This window comes from Diorhabda sublineata, chromosome 7 (assembly GCF_026230105.1).
Source record: "Diorhabda sublineata isolate icDioSubl1.1 chromosome 7, icDioSubl1.1, whole genome shotgun sequence".
Classification (NCBI taxonomy): Eukaryota; Metazoa; Arthropoda; class Insecta; order Coleoptera; family Chrysomelidae; genus Diorhabda; species Diorhabda sublineata.
In genome coordinates this window covers 7,104,913-7,123,841 of record NC_079480.1, presented here as the reverse complement: position 1 = coordinate 7,123,841, position 18,929 = coordinate 7,104,913, and the positions used below count along the sequence as shown (strand labels likewise).

At 32.7% G+C, this 18,929-nt stretch overlaps 1 protein-coding gene across 1 annotated transcript in view; it reads left to right on the top strand.

The window, feature by feature from the left end:
• Positions 1-18,929, top strand: part of LOC130446540 (ammonium transporter Rh type B) — a 70,865-nt gene that overhangs the window by 21,106 nt on the left and 30,830 nt on the right. The window contains exons 3-5 of the mRNA XM_056782858.1: positions 2,419-2,569; positions 8,298-8,463; positions 16,759-17,060. Of these exons, the coding sequence (XP_056638836.1) occupies positions 2,419-2,569; positions 8,298-8,463; positions 16,759-17,060 (619 nt within the window). The remainder of the gene's footprint in view (positions 1-2,418; positions 2,570-8,297; positions 8,464-16,758; positions 17,061-18,929) is intronic.

The window sequence follows — 18,929 nt, the reverse complement described above, 5'->3', positions numbered from 1 at the left end:
AGACTACAGGGTAGTACACTACTCTGTGCTCGTTCTGCCTTAATTTATGTTAGATAAGAGTTTCCTCCTTCCTGTTTTACTCTAAAATATCTATCAAATATATAAGATTTCAGTAGTTTTGAATATCATGGTACTCACATAGTTAATTTGTAATTCAGGCCTTCATGCCAAACATTATTAAAGGCCTGAGCCACGTCTAGGGAAGCGGTAGAGTACACCTATCTTAGTATAAATAAAGTTGGTTAATTTGACTATAGCTCTACGTGGAAGTTGCTTCAGGATTTCCTTGATGAAGAGGTATAATCAAGGAGTGTCAGGATTTATGTTTGTTCCAACTTCCGTAGAATCTTCATTTGAAGAAATAGGTCTAACAACTGAATCCTCATGCTCTGGTTAATTCTAGTGTTGTGTTTTTTCACCTTCGTTGGTCTGAAAACTTTTTCCTTAATATTCCATATGTCCATTCGATTTTTGCATATTATCTCTTTCCCAACTTCCATCTCCCTTTATAATTGGAGGGTTACGTAAAATGAGTCTGATCATAGCCAAATAAAAGTAAGTTAAAATTAATTCTCTATATGTTAGAAAAACTGCCAATGAGTCATATTTGAATTTGATACCATAAATTTATTAAAAAATATTAGAAACAGAAGCGAAGAAAGCATAAGCGCTATCAGTGACCATACGAAACCACTAAGTCGGAATTTCTGGAACTGTTGGCGATATTCATTCTGAATACACTGTTTACACTACACCAATACTCACGATTACACTGTCTGACGTGCGTTTCGATAACCAAGTTATAGTCTTCAAAGACTGGAGGTAAACTAGAATCTAAAGACTTCACTAACCTGTTTTATATTAAATGTTTGGATAAGATAAAATACCAAATTTGAAAAAAAAAATGGTATATATGAAATAAGATGTGGTGATTGTGATGGAAAGTATATTGGACACACTAAGAGATCCGTTATTGTCTGGTTTAAAGAGCACATAACTCATTTAAAATATGGACGGACCGGAAAATAAGCCAGTCACAATCATGACATAAATACTAATAATGTGCAATTTTAAAAAAAACGTATCCAATAATAAATTGTTGGAGGTTTTCCCGCTGAAATTAATTTTCGCGTAAGAAGGTAAGAAAATTTAGTATAAAACAGGTAAGCCAACTCATTAGATTTTAGTTTACCTTCAGTCTCTGAAGACGATAACTTGGTTATCGAAACGCGCGTCAGATAGTGTTATCGTGAGTGTTGTTGTTAAGTGTTTTCAGCATACGAGACCAATCAGAGTGTGCTTTAGGATTTCACAGAATCGCTATCTTCACTCATTTGCATCCGTCTTTGTGTGGTTTCTTTTGAGGTGTTCTTTCAAGTTATTTGGTCATCAAACAAAACTGTAAAGTTTCTCCGTATCTAAGAATTTTTTTATAGTAACTCGCGATGGAAGTTCCAATAACTGCATACGAAGAATGCATATGTTTCATTAGCCGTGATTTCTCCACAACCCCACAATATATTTATTGCATAATTTCATTGTAAAAAAAAACAGTTGAAATTAGTGGATATTAAATATATTCGCTTAATAGCCCTGATGTCAAATGGGAACTGTAGGAGTTCAGCTAAAACTTCGTACGTAATGCTTATTTTCCACTATTTAACAGTTCATGCTGTGATTATCATATTCTTGGGAAATGAGAAGAATCCTTCTTCTTATTTAAAAACTTCAACAGACTCAAAACTTGTTATTGTATGTGCTGATATAATGGTAGTATAAACCGTCGGTTAAGCATGAAAATCACCAAAATTCTAACCTAAATTTAGTCTAGCACAGAGATACTGAACTTTACTAGAAAATTCTTGTCTCACAATGCTTAATAAACCGACGCAATTTATTGATGGAAAAACTATAACTTTTCCCTCAATACTATTATTTCTATTTATTTTCTCGCGTTAAAGTGATAAAAAATCTATTGATGATAATGTGATTGATAGTTTGACTTCCAGAAATAAAGAAAATTTACACAATCCTCTGAATAACGAAATAAACATTAATATTTGATCGCTGTCATCTTTAGTTTGTTCATTCGAGCTTTTTTTGTTATCAGTAAGCTAACCTAACCTAACCAAAGTTTCCAAATCATATATCTTGAATATATTTCATTTCTCTACAGTAGCGAAAGGCACTACATTCATAACAAAAGATTTCCCGATTGATAGAGTATGATGCAAGCGCTCTTATATTGTTATTCTCATTATTTACCAGCTAAACCTCGTACTGTTTCAAAAGTATGATAGAGAGAGGAGGGAAGGAAAATATGATGATCATTGCAGTATAGTCTCACTTATTTAACTATTCATATCATCGATAATCGCTTTCCACTACTTTCCACTATATTAAGTTATTTTGTTACAGTTTGTATAAAGCTGACATCGCAGCAGCCAGTGTTCTTATATCAATGGGGGTGGTACTAGGCAAAACATCCGTTCAGCACCTCATTCTCATGGGTTTTATTGAGATAATAATATATTCTGCCAATTCTCACTTAGGATCTTCAATTCTCCAGGTAATAATAAAACTGTATAATAAAATAATTATCTATATTAGGTTACACTCCTTCGATTTCGTTAAAATTTTAGTATGTCGTAATCAGAAATCATGCCTTCGGGTACTTTTTTGCGTTTAAAGAATCAAATAATTGTAATAATTTTTCAGTGATTGCAATATTTGAATTAATCGTTGAAACCTAACCTAACCTAACCTAACCTACATACTTTTCTACAAAATGAAATCCAATCACAAGCAAGGGCTGCTGTTATCGAAAACTCTTCCAGGATTTTTTCTTGATGAGGTGGACGACAATAAATAAAATGATTATTGTGAAAGTGATTATTCTACATACAGTTTGTTTATCTATTCGAATTTGATTAAACCATTTATTGCACTTATTGCCCAATTGTACCACAATGTTTTTTCTTCTGTTTTCGCTTAGCATTGAAATATATATATAAGTACAGTGAAATTTTAACGATTTAGTGAAATCATCCAACCACATTTACAACAAATAATTTCACTTCTTATCACTTTACAATCAATTAAATAATTTATTAATTGATCACGATCATCAACAATAGCTAAAAATTCGTACAGCTTCATCTTTCACAGTGTCACAATAGGTTAGGTTAGGTTAGGTTAATTAATGTAAGTTTAGGTTAGGGTGGGTTAGGTTAGGTTGGGTTAGTTTAGTTAAGGGTAGGTTAGGTTTCAACGATTAATTTAAATATTACAATCAGTGGAAAAATCACAATTATTTGATTATTTAAACGCAAAAAGTACCTGAAGGGATTATTTCTGCGCCCTTGTTCAGCGTAATTTTCTTTATAAAATACTAAAATTTTAACAAAATCGGAGAGGTGTAACCTAATCTAGATAATTACCGAAAATAATTTCCAAAACTAGCATTTCATTCAAGAATACTTGAAGGAATTCATAAATATAAATACACATTCAGAGTCTCAAAGTAATTTAATGTAAAATCCTAATCTTTATAAAATTATGTTGGGGAGATAAGCAGCCATGATCGATATAAGCAACAGCGTATCGTTCCTTTTATGTTCGAAGCTAAATTATAGAGGGTGTACAAACATACCAGAAACATATTTTCATCAATACACGTTTTTGAGAAGCACGGTTTTAAATTATATCAATACAAATAGTAGTAAATTAATGAATAAAGAAAAATTCAATAATTTAGCTTCTGTTTCTTTATTATAGTCATTGTTATTATTTTTTTTTTTTGGTATTCAAAAACACAATGAAAATATATCATACAGGATTTGCACATTATGCAAGGTTTCCACCAATCGGACAGAATAAAAATAACACACGAACTCCGTTTGCGAACTGTTCTAGAACTATTGGAACGAACAATGTGTCCCGGCTAATCTAGGTAACTTTGAAAGGTCCTCGTATCCTAGGAATGTTTGTCAGCTTGGCGTTAATTGAAATTAGAACCAGTTTGTTGTTGTTTTCGTTGTTGTGATCGAGTGGTAGTCTGATTTGGTGCGTATAAAAGCTATAAAGCACCCATAATTTTAGTTCTATATTATTATTACATACCTTCCTTAACCGTACATTCCAAGTCTGATCAGTGCGTTACTTACTTCTGGTACAATTCTTGATAAAGGTGGTACCCGAGCTTTGAATAGATACAGTAAAATATGGCACGAATCTCCTGCTGCTAAGAACCTCAATGTGATGGCAAAACGTTCCTGCGCTGGAATGAACTCATTGAAGTTGGTGTTGTTCTTAAAACTTGATCGAAGGTCAACTCCGATACTTATATTAGTTCGTCGGTACAATGCTGAAATAACTAATGTGAAAAATCGCGTTTTTAAAATTCGATCGTTTACGGTAGTACTAAAAAAGGGCTACCTACCTACTGGTAAAATGATGAATCTGTTAGATGGTCGTAAGCCAATGTCACTATTACGAATTCACAGCTTTAAGTTATGCTATATTTACTAATATGATATTCAACAGTTTACACAGTTGAACAAATAAGAAAATTTCCCAAACGTTATATTCAAGCTAGCGAAAATGCCAGTTTCGTTAGTTTTCATTACCACTAAGACAGTTGAATGCGGATATTGCACCATTGTAATGTATCAAATATGACACATTCGTATACGTGGTGATTTTGTCGGTGCATAATTATTAATGAAAATGAATGTGTCATATTTGCTAATTAGAAACAATGTTTCTCTCAAATTCAGAGAAAATTCAAAATTTCCCCTTTCTCTCAATATCCTATTTTTGGACCAACCAGTAAGTTTTTATATTCTCTAAGAGAAGCCGTTTTAAACAAACAATCAGGTAAGTGTCATTCATTTCTTCATAATTATCTTACGTAAACAGAAAATAACCTACTTTTATTCGGAAATTTGTAGAATTGTCATTAGTATTAAATTCAATACATTCCTTTTTAGATAAATGTGAACCTTCAGTCACTAAAAGTCTGTTGTAAGGAGGAACTCCAATACGTCCACAGCATGAACTTTTTTCGGCCGTTGAAGCGTTTAACTTGTATTTGTATATCGGAGGTGAAAAGAAAAAAAGATTTATTGCAACTATGCAATCAATGGTTAGTTTCCACGGCATACAGGTCTTTTTATGAGCAGCTTCCAAGTTTCAAATCAGTCCGCGATTCTATAACAGTACCCGATAATACCGAAATTGAACAGTAAATTTATTTTATGTGTTTTCGATGAATCGTTTGTAAAATGTAACTAAATTACTTACCTGATTATTTACTTTCCATTATTTATATTATAATTTTAAGGATTTATTGCATTATCTTATGTTCAATAAAAGTTTTGTTTTTTATCTTTTCATCCAATATTATTAATTTTTATAACAATTTGGATCCTACATGATTGTAAAGTATCAAAAATGTATGCCATGGAGCTTCATTGCAAACTTCAATTTAGTGACTTTCTACGAAAAATGTCCATTTGGTGAAGTGGCGATTATTTTTAAACAATTATTATTGATAATTTTACAAATAATTAGAATTAAAATGATACCTTTGAACGATATTTTCATACTTGAATATATCTATAAAAATGGAAAATAGCAAACGCGTCAGTTGGGAAAAAATTATATTCATTGTTTTGGCTTTCCTGAAAAGCCAATTTTCACATTTGTAATTTTAGCATGGTGCCGACGTTATCTTCACTAAGATCTTGCAATAGTTTAGAAGTCATATTCCCTCCCTTTTGCTTTGAAGGTGGAGGTTCACTTTTTTTTATCGTGATATAGAAACTCCTAGGAAAAATAAATCCTCGTCATCTTGTTTTCTCAAATTGGTTGCGAGCCAAATTTTCACAACTGCACGTCCGAAGTCTCTATGTAAACTGAATAGAACTTGAACAGTTTTTATCGATTTCTGTTCATGACAAAACTTCCAAAACAAAACAATTCAAAATTCCTGTTCATATGGGCAGTTCGTGTTTTCTTTTTGTCCTGTACGCTTGGTGGAAACCCGGCATTAAGTATGGAGTAACCTTCCGTGTTTTTTGATATAATGAAGAAAAATTTTTATTACTAATCAAGTCAAGCTAATTTGCATGATAAAGAAACACAAGTATGTTTGATTAATCGAAAAAATGTTATAATTTTTTAAAAAATGCGATGGGGTGATGACCATCCATCCAATTGGTATAATATTATCGTTTATCGAGTAGGTCAGGATCAGAACTAGTTTAGGGTCTCTTCCAGAAACGTTGGCTGAAAAGTTTTCTGCCTCAAGATATCAGCAATCGTATAAGTAAAACGTTGAGAAGATTTTCCTCGAAACGGTGAACACTGATTATTGACACAACATTAAATATTTGTTTTTGAATGGTAATACGTGTATGCGAATGACAGAGGAGCTGGACACTGAATACAGAGACTATGAACCATCATTTAAGTATGTAACATTTTTGGCAGATGTATTTCACAGTTACCATATCAACTTGAATTACGACGAACGGTCGGGAAGGTCAAAAGCTGCGACAACCAGCGTTATCATAGCAAAAATTCATTATATAGTAATGGAAGAGTATCTGTTTAAGATTACATAGATAAACGAGGCTATCTACATATCAGAAGAACGAAGCACTTCATACTGACTGAGAATTGTACACGCGTGAGCTAACTTCTCGTGGTATCAAAGGCGCATTCCAATTAACAATTATTTATGATTTCCTGCGTAGACGAAATTTGATCAACCGTACACTTCTGAAAAGAAAAAGTGGGTTGCAAAAGATGAACGCGACAAGGCGTCCCATAATCAAGCGCGAATCCAGGGGGAGTCATGGGAGTCATGATCTTCCCCCTAAACCCTGATTAATCAACTTGGTTTTTTGTTTTTTATAAAAGGGCGTAAGTAGGAATATGTAAAATTATTTTATTTTATATTATTTTACTCCGTGGATAAAGGAGCCAATACCCCCAAATATTTCGAATATCAAAACAATACCTAATAAAAGAATAAAAAATAAAATGCTCAGGAAACTCAATACTAAGAAGTAGAAGAATCTGACATTAACTAATTAATATGAATGTCAAAAACAACGTAACTAACTTGTGGGTAACTAAAATGCAATGTCTTTGGGGGAGGACTCGTCCTAATATTAATGACCCCGCCTTTGTCAAGACCCTGGATCCGCCTTTGCCCATAATGCACATTACTGGTCTTATGGTGAAGTAAATGTTTGGGCAGTAACTTTAGGTAACAAATTGAAAGGTTATCACATTGTACCTGAAAGTTTAAATGGAGATATATATGTGGATTTTTCAAGCAATCATTTATTCGAGATATTAGAAGATTTAACGCTATTTTATATACAGGATGGAACTCCACCGCACTTTGATAGAAGGTGTCGTAATTGGTTAAAGAAACATTTTCCGAATCCCTTGGATCAGTTTGGTCCTGAGTTCATGCTACAGAAGTAAATTCACCTCAAGAATTAAAAGACAGAAATCAACTTCACTTCAATGACCTCATAGAAAACTTCCTGTATTCGTGAATAGAGACATTTTGTACACCTACTCTAATTAAATTCTATTCTATGTTATACGCCTTTTTTCAAATTTCTATCTGGGGAGATTTTGTTCATTTAATATATTTATCATTACTTCATACCACCATCGGTTATCACTTCATAATTTTCAAATCAACATCTTCCGAAAACGGTACACCGTATCGAGTTTATCGAGAGTACCTTTTTGGTGTAAAATTAAATGATGTTTGAGTTCATTTGAAATTTTGCTCAATAAATCTAATATTGAAAAAATTATGTTCAATACTAGAGAGAAATGCTTTATTGTCAAAAAATTGTTACAATCTGTTGGCAAAAGCTCGTAAAAACTAAAAAGCAAACAAAAAAATAACTAAATAAAAAAATTTCAAGATTCAGAGGAAAATCAGAATGAGTAATAAAATTATGGGTAATAGTAATATAGTAGTAATATAGTAGTAATAGTACTATCACTTTTGTGATGTGTAGTTCGATTGGTGAGTGACCTTTTAGATTGACTAATATATTAATTGTTTTTCTGTTGTTAACCATGCTCATCTATAAAAGTGATACTATGTAAAAATATTATCCAAATAGTCTCAATTACATTATGCCCTTTTAAAATGGAATAATAACGCAACGAAGACTGAGAGAAAATCAGCTTCTGCTAGCGTCGTCAAGTTATTGGTGATCTACCCTGTATAATTCTAATTGAAAATATGTTCTTAGGTCGCAGATGCAGGTGGTTCAATATTCGTTCACGCGTTTGGCGCTTACTTCGGCTTGGCAGTTAGTTACGTGCTGAACAGGAAAAAGGAAAATAAAGAAGGAAACTCGGAAACAGCCGTTTCCTTACAAGAAGCCAACTATACATCCGACTTGTTTGCCATGATAGGTGAGGTAAACTTTTTCTGTTTACAGTAGATGTTTCGATTCGATTGAATCGGATTACTGAATACGTGCTTTTTCCATTTTTGATACAATGTTGAAAGTAAATAAAAAAGTATCACATTTATCAATCCATGAGGATTTACGGTAGTTGCTTAAGTGGGAATTGGCACTAGAGACAAGTGGATTGGGAGATATGTATAATAAAGCTTTGCGATACAAACAGACATAGAGAGAAATGCTTCATTGTCAAAAAATTTTCACAATTTGTATGCAAAAGCTTGTAAAAAATAAAAAACAAACCTAAAAATAACTGAATAAATATATAAATAAAATGAAATCTCAATATACAGAAGAACACCATAATGAGTAACAAAATTGTAGGTAATACTAATAGGTAATAATTATATGGTTTACAGAATAGAAGGCACTAGATGTGCTCTGAAATTATTGCGGAATGCGGAAAAACATGATATCGATTTGATTTCAATTGGAATGTGATTGTGCACTTTTTTGTATTGTAAAATATTGAGCCCTCAACTAATTCTTAACAAGGAGTAGGTGGGTGAAGGTCGTACTCGGTATTCCTAAATAGATAGCCGTGCAACTATGTTTCTGAAATTGGAGAAGCCTACTTACGAATTAGGCAAACGGATTCAAAGATAAATAAGGAAGATTCAGAATTTTCAATATATTAGAGAAGCTCCTGCTGTTTAGTCCAAGTAAATAGCTCTGTTTGTTAGTTTGAAGATTTGCTTAAATTGAGTCGTATCCCAAAAGGGAAGGGCATATCGGAGATGCGACTCAATAAGGGCATAATAGACTGTTAAGGAGGTGGATAAGTTCAGTTCTTTGGAAATCTCAGCGCAAAGCAGGAGGGAATTTTTTAAATAAGGCGGCAATTTTTATCTATTTGTATAGATTTGACGTGAAAAAAAAATATAAGTATAACTGATGCATTTAAAGTGGAATGGGTGCTTGTAAGTGCCAACTTCACCAAGTTTAGAAATGATCATAAGATTTTATAGTACAAAAATTTATATCAATAGTCAGCAAATAAAATTGATGCATTTGAGAATTTATCTTATAAGTAAAATGGAATATCATTTGATTGCCAATTGTCAGTTTTCGGACAGATGATATGCATATGCGCACTTTTTCTGTACCAGCACTAGTCTCGTTAATTAATAGCCACATCCACATATTTACATAAGTATATAAGATTGTTTCTCCTTTAAGGCCGCTTGACATAGTGCAAGGCAACGTGCAAGAAATTACATGCAAGATTAAAATATTGCATAGACGAATATTGCACGTCGGTTGACATTATGCGAGTCTCTTGCCATAGCATCATAGCTGCCACTAAAAAAATTTTGTGACCAGTTCAGAAATGAAAATAACAAAACTAAATAAGTAAGTAACGAAGTGAAAAAGTGGTTAGTGGATCACTGTCAATAATCATATCTGCTGCCGCCTTGGTTTTGGAGCCTGATGGACAGGCTGGTTGTTAAGCCAAAAGTAACTAGATTTCCTCCTAGAATTGCAGTTTGCACGTGATAAAAATAGCGCCAAACCGATGATATTTCAAGTACGAGATCTCGCACGAAACAGTCAGCTGAACTTCATCTGCGCATGCTTTTTGTCAAGAAATATTGCGCCTTGCATTGAATTGCACGTTATATTGCATCATATTGCAAATACTCCTTTAAATTAAAGGAGAAAACATATATCAAAATTTTATAAATAATGTTTGAATACTAACAATTTCACTCAATAATCACTAAATTCAACAATGTTCAAGAAATCATGAAGATTCTTCGTATTGCTACGAACTCGTCCATGACATGGACAGAGACTGGTTTGGTTGATTTCAATATTGTCGAAAACCTGGTGGGCGCCCCGGGTAGGGTATCGTGGAAGTGAGACGGAAACCGTTTGTTATTCTTTTTCTACATATTTTCATTTACATCGTATACGCTACTTCAGATAGAATACAGACTAAGCAACTGCTTTGGTACGGCATGTGTTGAGGATGGAGCATTTATGTATCAACCGCAGAATAGAAGAAAACAATGAAGACCCTCAAGGACCTGGAAGGGAGGAATTCAACAGACCATAAAAGACAGAGCTGTCCAGTAGAACAAATTGTAATCGGTGCTATGAACAAACCATGCCAACACTGTCAAGCTCTCAAATACAAAGGTGAATCGGTCAGTTTCCGCTGCGTATCTGAAAAAGTTGTATTACCACCACTTAATTCGCCACCAGAATTATTGAAAGCACTATTGGCTGCAGCTACATCCTCAGGAATTGACTTAAAATATTGTTCATCAACTCGCATTAGAATAAAATTAAATAAACATTATTGATAATAACGAATTGTTTTTAGAAAAATGGATGTTATTTGAAAATAAAGATCAACAATGTTATTATATTATTTCATTTCTTACTTTGCTCAATATCCTAATTGCTTGGTATATCATGCAAGACAACGTCTATATTTCTCTTAAACCTCATTTTAAATATTGAATTCTGAAGCCCATGAATTGATTTTTTTACAAAAATTAACAAAATTTGAAGCCACCGCAAATCCAAAATAATTATTTCCTAGACGATGAAATTATAAGTATTCGAAAGCTCGGAATATATATTAAAGTAAGTCTACTTTAGAAATTCCTTATTTCGAAAATGAATTTTGCCGTTCTTAAACGATTACTTTCCTGGCTACTACCTCGACGAATATTGAATTACAACTCCTCTGAATAGCGTGATGTCTATCGTCTCTTTTGTCGATATTTCGAAAATGTATTCCTCCGTTTTTCAAACGAGAAAAAAACTACTTTCCTGGCTAATATTGATCTATTAATTAACACTTCCTCTGAAGAGCGTGATGTATATCGATACTTTTGTCGATATTAACATCCCCAATGGCTCGCAATTGCAAGGAGAGGTTGTAACTACTGACTAGTTTCGACGTCATTACGTCTCATCAGAGCAGTTTAACAACCCTCGTTCGGGCTTGAGTCCCTAACTTGAAACAACGTCAAAGAGCGTCTCTATTTGATACATGTAGTTGAACTTTCCCCAGCGAACACTAAATGGCGCCCTCCTCACTTCCAACTGCGAACCACTGCTCAGGTAGAAATCTAGGGTTATCACCGATGATATAGATTTCGATGATGGTAAATGAGGTGTGTAAAATGTATCAAAATACAGGATTTCTACTATTCACCTCTGAAATCACTTCGAAATTCAATATTTCGAAAATGAATTCTGCCGTTCTTCATAGCGACGCTCTTTGACGTTGTCCTCAGTTCGGTTGTCAAGTAGTCAGTGGTTACAACCTTTCTTGAAATTGCGAGCCATTGGGGATGTTAATATCAACAAAACGCTCTTCAGAAGAGTTGTAATTCAATATTCGTTGAGGCATTAGCCAGGAAAGTAGTTGATTTCTCCTTTGAAGAACGGCAGATTCATTTTCGGAATATTGAATATCGAAATCATTTCAGAGGCGAATAGTAAAAATCCCGTATTTTGCATTAATTGCAAATGATATCCTCGTGTTACAATAAACCTTGAATATTTTGTAAGCAAGCGTATTACCGAACAAGCGTGAGAGAAACCACGAGATTGAAACCTGCCCGCCAGTAAATTCGTTAGTAGTGGATATTCGGCGTCAGATTGGCAAACTTAGAACATGTTCTGAATATTTTTAAATCAATGTACAGTATCAATTTATTTCTAACAATCAATAGGTATTTATATTCAGAAGAATTTAGAAATTATTTATAATATTCATGTCTCGTTATCCAAGAAAGAATAGTTTAAAAATTTTGTACCAAGGGAGTTAAATCTTGAACTGTCATGTAAACCGTAAACATATACTTTAAAAATAAATATACGATGAATATGAAACGTCTGCACAATAAAACTTTTCATGTCTTGGAAATTATCTCAATTGTAATAAAATATGAAGGAGAAGATCGCGCGATCAATATAACATTTATCCGTTGAACCCATTTGCATATTCTATTACACATTTGAAATCGTTTTACAAACAGTTCGTATGTATAAAGTGAGCATTCAATTTATTCCGATTTCATCTTCGACATGGTTACGATCATTATACACAAAATCAAGCTGAAAAATAACTTTCAAAATATTCATCTACAGGAATCTCTCCGTCTATAACGGAATGATGAATTTCAAATCATTTTCTGTTGGTGGATGTGATAAGTGTTTCTTTTTATATATGTTTGAAATCCAGTGATAAGCAGACATAACATATTTCACTTTCAGAATATTATACAATGACGTTTTCGATATACAAAGTGGCGACTAGCAGGTAATAAAATTAGTTGAAAATAATTGAGTGAAGCTGCTATTCGTTTTTTTTTTGGAAATTCAATTATTATTATAATTGAAAAAAAGATATCAACTCTAAGTTATTTCATTAGTAAAGCAACATACATTTTAGTATATACTAATATTAATATTAATGTTGAAGTAATCGTTAGTTAGAGAAAGATGTGTTGGTCGGAAAATTATAGTTTATATTGAAAATAATTGATAGGAAAGGAAAAAGTAAACGGTCAAAAAATTTCATCGTCGGACCAAAAATTGTAATTGGATCTCCTCAATCAATTCCTGATCAAACAAATTTTCTAAATCTTTAAAAGCATCCATATCAAATATTCAGTTATTTGTATGAAGAATATTTCCATAAGTAAACTAATCTAATATAGTTATACCAAACAAAAAAACAGTTTTGATGTATATTAAAGGTTAAGTTTCAACTAAACTCTTTAATTAACACTTGTGACTGCCTAATAACTTAGCAAATAACTCGATTTACTCGGAGGTTTACTTTATTAGAAGGTTAAGACACCGAATTTTTCGTTATTCCGTATATAAAAGTTAGTAGGAACTTTATTAGGAAGTGAAGAAACCCGGCCTAATGATCATAGATACCTCTTGCTTATAAAGGGAAAACCGTATAGACGTGCAAAAACCTAGTTTTAAGAAAAACGGTTTTAATATTAATTTTTATGCCTTCTAGTTAATTCTGAAGGTAGCATTATGATTTTTTGACCAAATATATATCCTACCTCTGGGAAATTGACGTTAGTGATAAATTTAATGTAAAGGGTCAATTTACATAAACACATAAACCTTTTAAACGGCTTTCCTTATTATTCCCTTTCGGTTTGGTTTTGATGTTAACATGAAAACAAAATAAATTTGACAAGTACTGTTTTACCATTGAAAAAATTGCAATTTTCTACGTTTGCATTAATAAAGAATGTAATTTGTAAATCGGTCAAAAAGCGTGAAAAAAAAACCGATAAACTGTCACACTTTTATTTATTGATATTCGTTGAAGAATATCCGTGTGTCTAATTAAAAGAAATGTAGTATTATTATTAGTGTTGGAGAGTAATAGTGAAGAAAGTTTGAACTGCACACCAGAAGATGCTGAATCGGCAACTGCAGCGACTATGTATCTTCTCCCTGAGAAATCCAGGGAGCAGTATTTAAAGGAATATAATTCTTTTATGGAGTGGCGTACTAAGAAAGGCAGAAACAGCTTCACAGAAAAGTGATAATAGTTTACTTTGAAATTAAATCCAAAATGGGGAAGTCTTTAACACTTTGTTCGACTTACTCAAAACTGAAAGGCACCGTCTTTCTGGTTTCTTTAATATTAGGAATCGCAAGAGCTCTGCGAGGAAGGAATTATATAAAATGAAGTGTAATGATTTAATAATACCGGAAATGTTTTAATTATCACAGTACCTAATACAAAAACTCATGTTCAACGTCGAATTACTGTTATTAGTGAAATATCTGACAATAGACTAAACTTGATACACATAAATAAAATATAAAAAGCAATGATGCAAAAATTTCAAAGCAGATCATTTCTTTTTGCAGTATAGAAATGGAATATGTAAAACCCAAGTTGTAGGTATCAATACCCTTTCAAAAAGTCCCTAGGTTATCGCAACATATTTGAATTTACCTAAAAACAACAAAAAACTACACTGGTCATACAATTCGGTGGTGATATGATTCAACTAAAGAAGCACGGTGGGTGGAAATCCAAAGTGGAAAAACAACAAACTCAATAAAAAACAAAATGGATAGCGTAGAGAAACTTTTAATGGGAACAACTAGTTCGACTTCAAGCAACATTGTAAATGTTCACGATCCTACCAACAATCCAATAAGTACTAATACAACTATAGACGATGTTATTTCTTCGAACAGCTCGTTAAATGTTGCCAATTCAAGTACCAATAGTAATGTAACTTCTTCTTCACTTCGAATTAATAATATTATTACTAATATGACTATTACAAAAAAAATTTATAAGTTTTGTCGAATTTTTGTCAAGAAAATTTTTTTATGAATTTCGTGAATACAGTAACTTCTTTTCACTCTTAGGAATTGCCGTGTCATACTCGTGAAAAAAAGTATTACTTTACTCACTTGTTGCAATAACTATTTTTTTCATGTTTTGTATAATGAAATAACTTCGTATAAGTTATTAAACGTTTTCTTCTAATAATGTTTTTAAAAATTAATTTTTTGCTCCCAGTTTCATTAAAACAGCATCTAGGTTATATTACTTATCAATGCAGAAAGAATTATATAAAACTTTAGAACTCAATCTTAATGTACAAAGCCTATTTTTACTGCTAATTTAATCACCTTTTACAAATATAAGGCTGACAGGTTTTTCTTCACGTAGTAGAAAATAATAAACGTTGAAAAATAAAAATTTGAAAATATGTTTATTTTTATTATGTTTAAATGATAAGAAATACATAAAAAATATAAAAACATACAAACCAAGTTAGTTTCTCTTAGTGAAATGTATAATACCAAACAAAAAACTAACAAAAATAAATAACATTATCTTTCCATTTTTGTCGATTGATTATAAAATGGAACTACATTTGACTTATGAAAAAATCTAAGCTGTGTGTAAATATTCAAATGTTTTATGTTTTTAACCTTCTGTTAGATGCGCCAATTTTTATACCATCGTTGCTCGCATGGCGTCCGTAAGACTGGTATTTCATTTTCGCAAATAAATGATTTCTAAAAGGTCATTAAAGTTTTCTCTTACTAAGAAAAATTATCAATTTTAAACAAATTTATTTTCCCTTTAAGTCATAAATAATAGTTACCTTAATTTCGCACACTAATTTGAACTGTTTCTCGTGACTCTTTTCCTGTATTAGAAAAAGTTTCTTTGTAGAAACCGAATGATTAGGAATCGCTTCAACTACAGTTTCCGTCACAAAAACCTAACACCGAAAACAACTGTAAAACTTTAATTACTAGTAGAACTGAATTGAAAATTGTCCAATTTGTATAAGTTCGTAGCCAAATCCTGACTTTTTTCTCTTTTTTAATGACATTGTTGGAAACATGTTTATGCTTATTTCCTTGAAAATGGAAGATTTCTCAATCGTTTTAAATATAAACAATGTAAAGCTGATTGTAAGAAAGAGAATTTTTTCAGTTTGTTGTATCTCTCTTTCCTGCCTCGCGAACTATTTGCTTGTTTATAGTGTAACTAGTCTGGCTAATCTGACTAAATTTAGACAAGTATGGTAAAAGTACGTCTTGTGCCATTTGTAATATAACTGAAAAAATGGTAATTTCAAGTTTTTTGGAAGACTTGAGGATAGTTACCATGAATTCCACCTTTTCCTAACTACAATTTGTCTAGCAATTGCAATATATTCTGTATTCACTTCCAGGAAAATAAGTTTCTAGTAAAAATTGTGTTTCATTGTGATTTCCGTCAATTTTTTCGATGGTAATATTTATATATCAATAAAATTTCCTATATCTTCTTCGATTATCCACTGTTACTTCTTTGTGACGACTACCAATTTATTATCAATTGTGCTCCAATGAGAGTTTGCATTCTTAATTATGACGCATTTAGATCTTCGAGGCCCAACTCTATTCCAAAGTAGTGTCTAGCAATTAGTCTGTTTTACGTATGTGCCGAGTTTCTTCTAGTGTTACGTTTTCATGTTTTTTTTTATATTTATCTAGGGTTCGCTCAGTTCTAGCATGGCGATAGTTGGTAAGAATTTTCCTGGTCACTTCCAATCTATAAAGATATGTTTCAGGTCTGACAGGGCAACCAGAGTAAAAAGGTGATTAAGATCGGGTATGACACTGAGTGCTTTTCTTGGTTAGTTCATACTTTATTGGAATCACTCACGCATCTAACGAGATCCAAATTTTCACTTAAATTTGATTTTCTTTATTTCAGGTACCGTTTTTTTGTGGTTATACTGGCCAAGTTTCAATGCGATCGAAGTCGAATCCGAAGGAAGAGGGCGAGCGGTTGTTAATACATATTTAGCTTTATCTTCTTGCACAGTTACTGCGTTTGCTACATCTGCTTTGTTGACACCCGAAAAAAAATTTGATATGGTTCACGTCCAGAACTCTACACTAGCAGGAGGAGTGGCTGTCGGAGCAGCGGCTAATCTAATGATACAACCATTGGGGGCCATAATAGTTGGGATTATTGCTGGTTTTATCTCCGTTTTCGGATATGTTCGTTTAACAGTAAGTGTTAACTTCATGGTATCATAATAATCCCAGCAATTGATTTATCATATAGACTTCTTTGTTATTTGTTTTCATTGTTAGCTAGTATGGTAAGTTGCAAATTTGAAAAGGATTAAGCTTGTCTTGTCTAACTTAGAATTTTCACAAGAATCACTTCAACTCATTAAGTCCCAAAGTTGCAGATCACATTTCACTGATATTTTCCAATAGATGAGGAAATTGTACTATTGAGAGACATTCAATGTCGTTTGTGCAATGCGAACGGTTACTTGTACAGTATTTTTCTTATGGTGTGAGCCAAAATTACTGCTTAAATTTTATTTGAACATATAGTTACAGATCTTCTAGCAATCCTTGGATCCATACTGTCATCGTATATTTCTTTTCCTCTTATAAATTCTCTTCTGTCAAAAACTCAAGGAATTGTTGCAGCTGATACATTGGAGAGAACAGTACCGCCAAGTTTAATTTGCAAGCTATTTTTACAATAAAAAAACTGAAACTGTGACTTCACATTTGAAGATAATTGTGGAGGAATGATGATATAATGTTAGAGTACTATTACAGTAGACAACGGTACCATGAAATCATCAGCAAATGTCAAATAATATGAAATATGTATTTTGGTTCAACTAGACTATGATACACAAATGGTAGAGATTGATTCGCACGAAAATGAAACTGATTAAGGAAGCAAAAGGAAAAACTTAGTAGAGGTCGCTCTTCACAAATGTGTTTGATAGCGTTATCAACGCCTGAAAAATACAAAGAACAGCCAATAATATCTTAGATAGTACCTGAAAAAAATGCAACTCTTAGTGAAGGCGTTACCATTATTCCTGCGAAGTAATATATTGAAAAATAAAATTATGGTCGATCTTCAATAATTCGTTCATCCGTAGAGGTAGGAAAATACTTTTACGTATGGTCAGGACTTGCTGTGATAAGTTGGTAAGTCTACCTTCCCTTGGTCGAGATTTAACAGCGATCAATGCTATTCCTGCGCTCATTTCTCCTTAGCTTTATCGGGATCAGTGTGGTCGATCTTCTCTGCTGATAAAGGGATCTACTGAACTGACACATACTGCATCCTCGGACACTGTGCTGAATGCGATGAATGTGATCACCGATAAGACTACCGACGTCAGTAAAGCTCTCCTGCTCTGTTTTGGTCCTCTTACCTTTGGCATAAGTCGAGATAAGATGTTCTTTACTCCAGAAGCCTTTACACCTACGGACTCTGCTTGCTACTTGAAGTTCAGACTGGCATCGATCATCACTCCCAAATAACGTATAAACTGTTGAAATGTGATCTTATATCTCCCAATTTGTAGCTCGATTCTCTCCATGTGTTTCCTGCTTGTAATTAGTACCACCTCTGTTTGGTGTTCAAGCAACTGACAAATGTTGTTCAATTGTCATTTGATAAAATGCGGAATAAAATTGCGCTGTTTTTTTTTTTTTTTCGAAAACGTTTAGTCTTCACACGAATAGCCTATAAACAAATAAAAGTGTGATTTTCCTATCAAAATTTTATCTTCCAAGTGCTATAAAACTGTTGCAAATGCTTAAATTTGTACGTATGGGATGTCTTTTTGAAGGAAAAGTATGTCCTTTGAAATGGATCCTCAAATGTCTCAATTGAATTTACCAAAGCTGAAATACGACCGATTGAAAGAGAAATCGGCACATTTTTGCATTTTTTATACACTACTTTGCCTTTAAGTTTGGTTCTAATGAATAAATAAATATTTTCTGAGAATTCGAAATTGGAAATATTTGTTAGAAGATTTGCAACAAGACTGTTTTATCAGAAGCCCCATAACTATTGTAGATAATAAATTACGGCCGTTTAAACAATTAAAT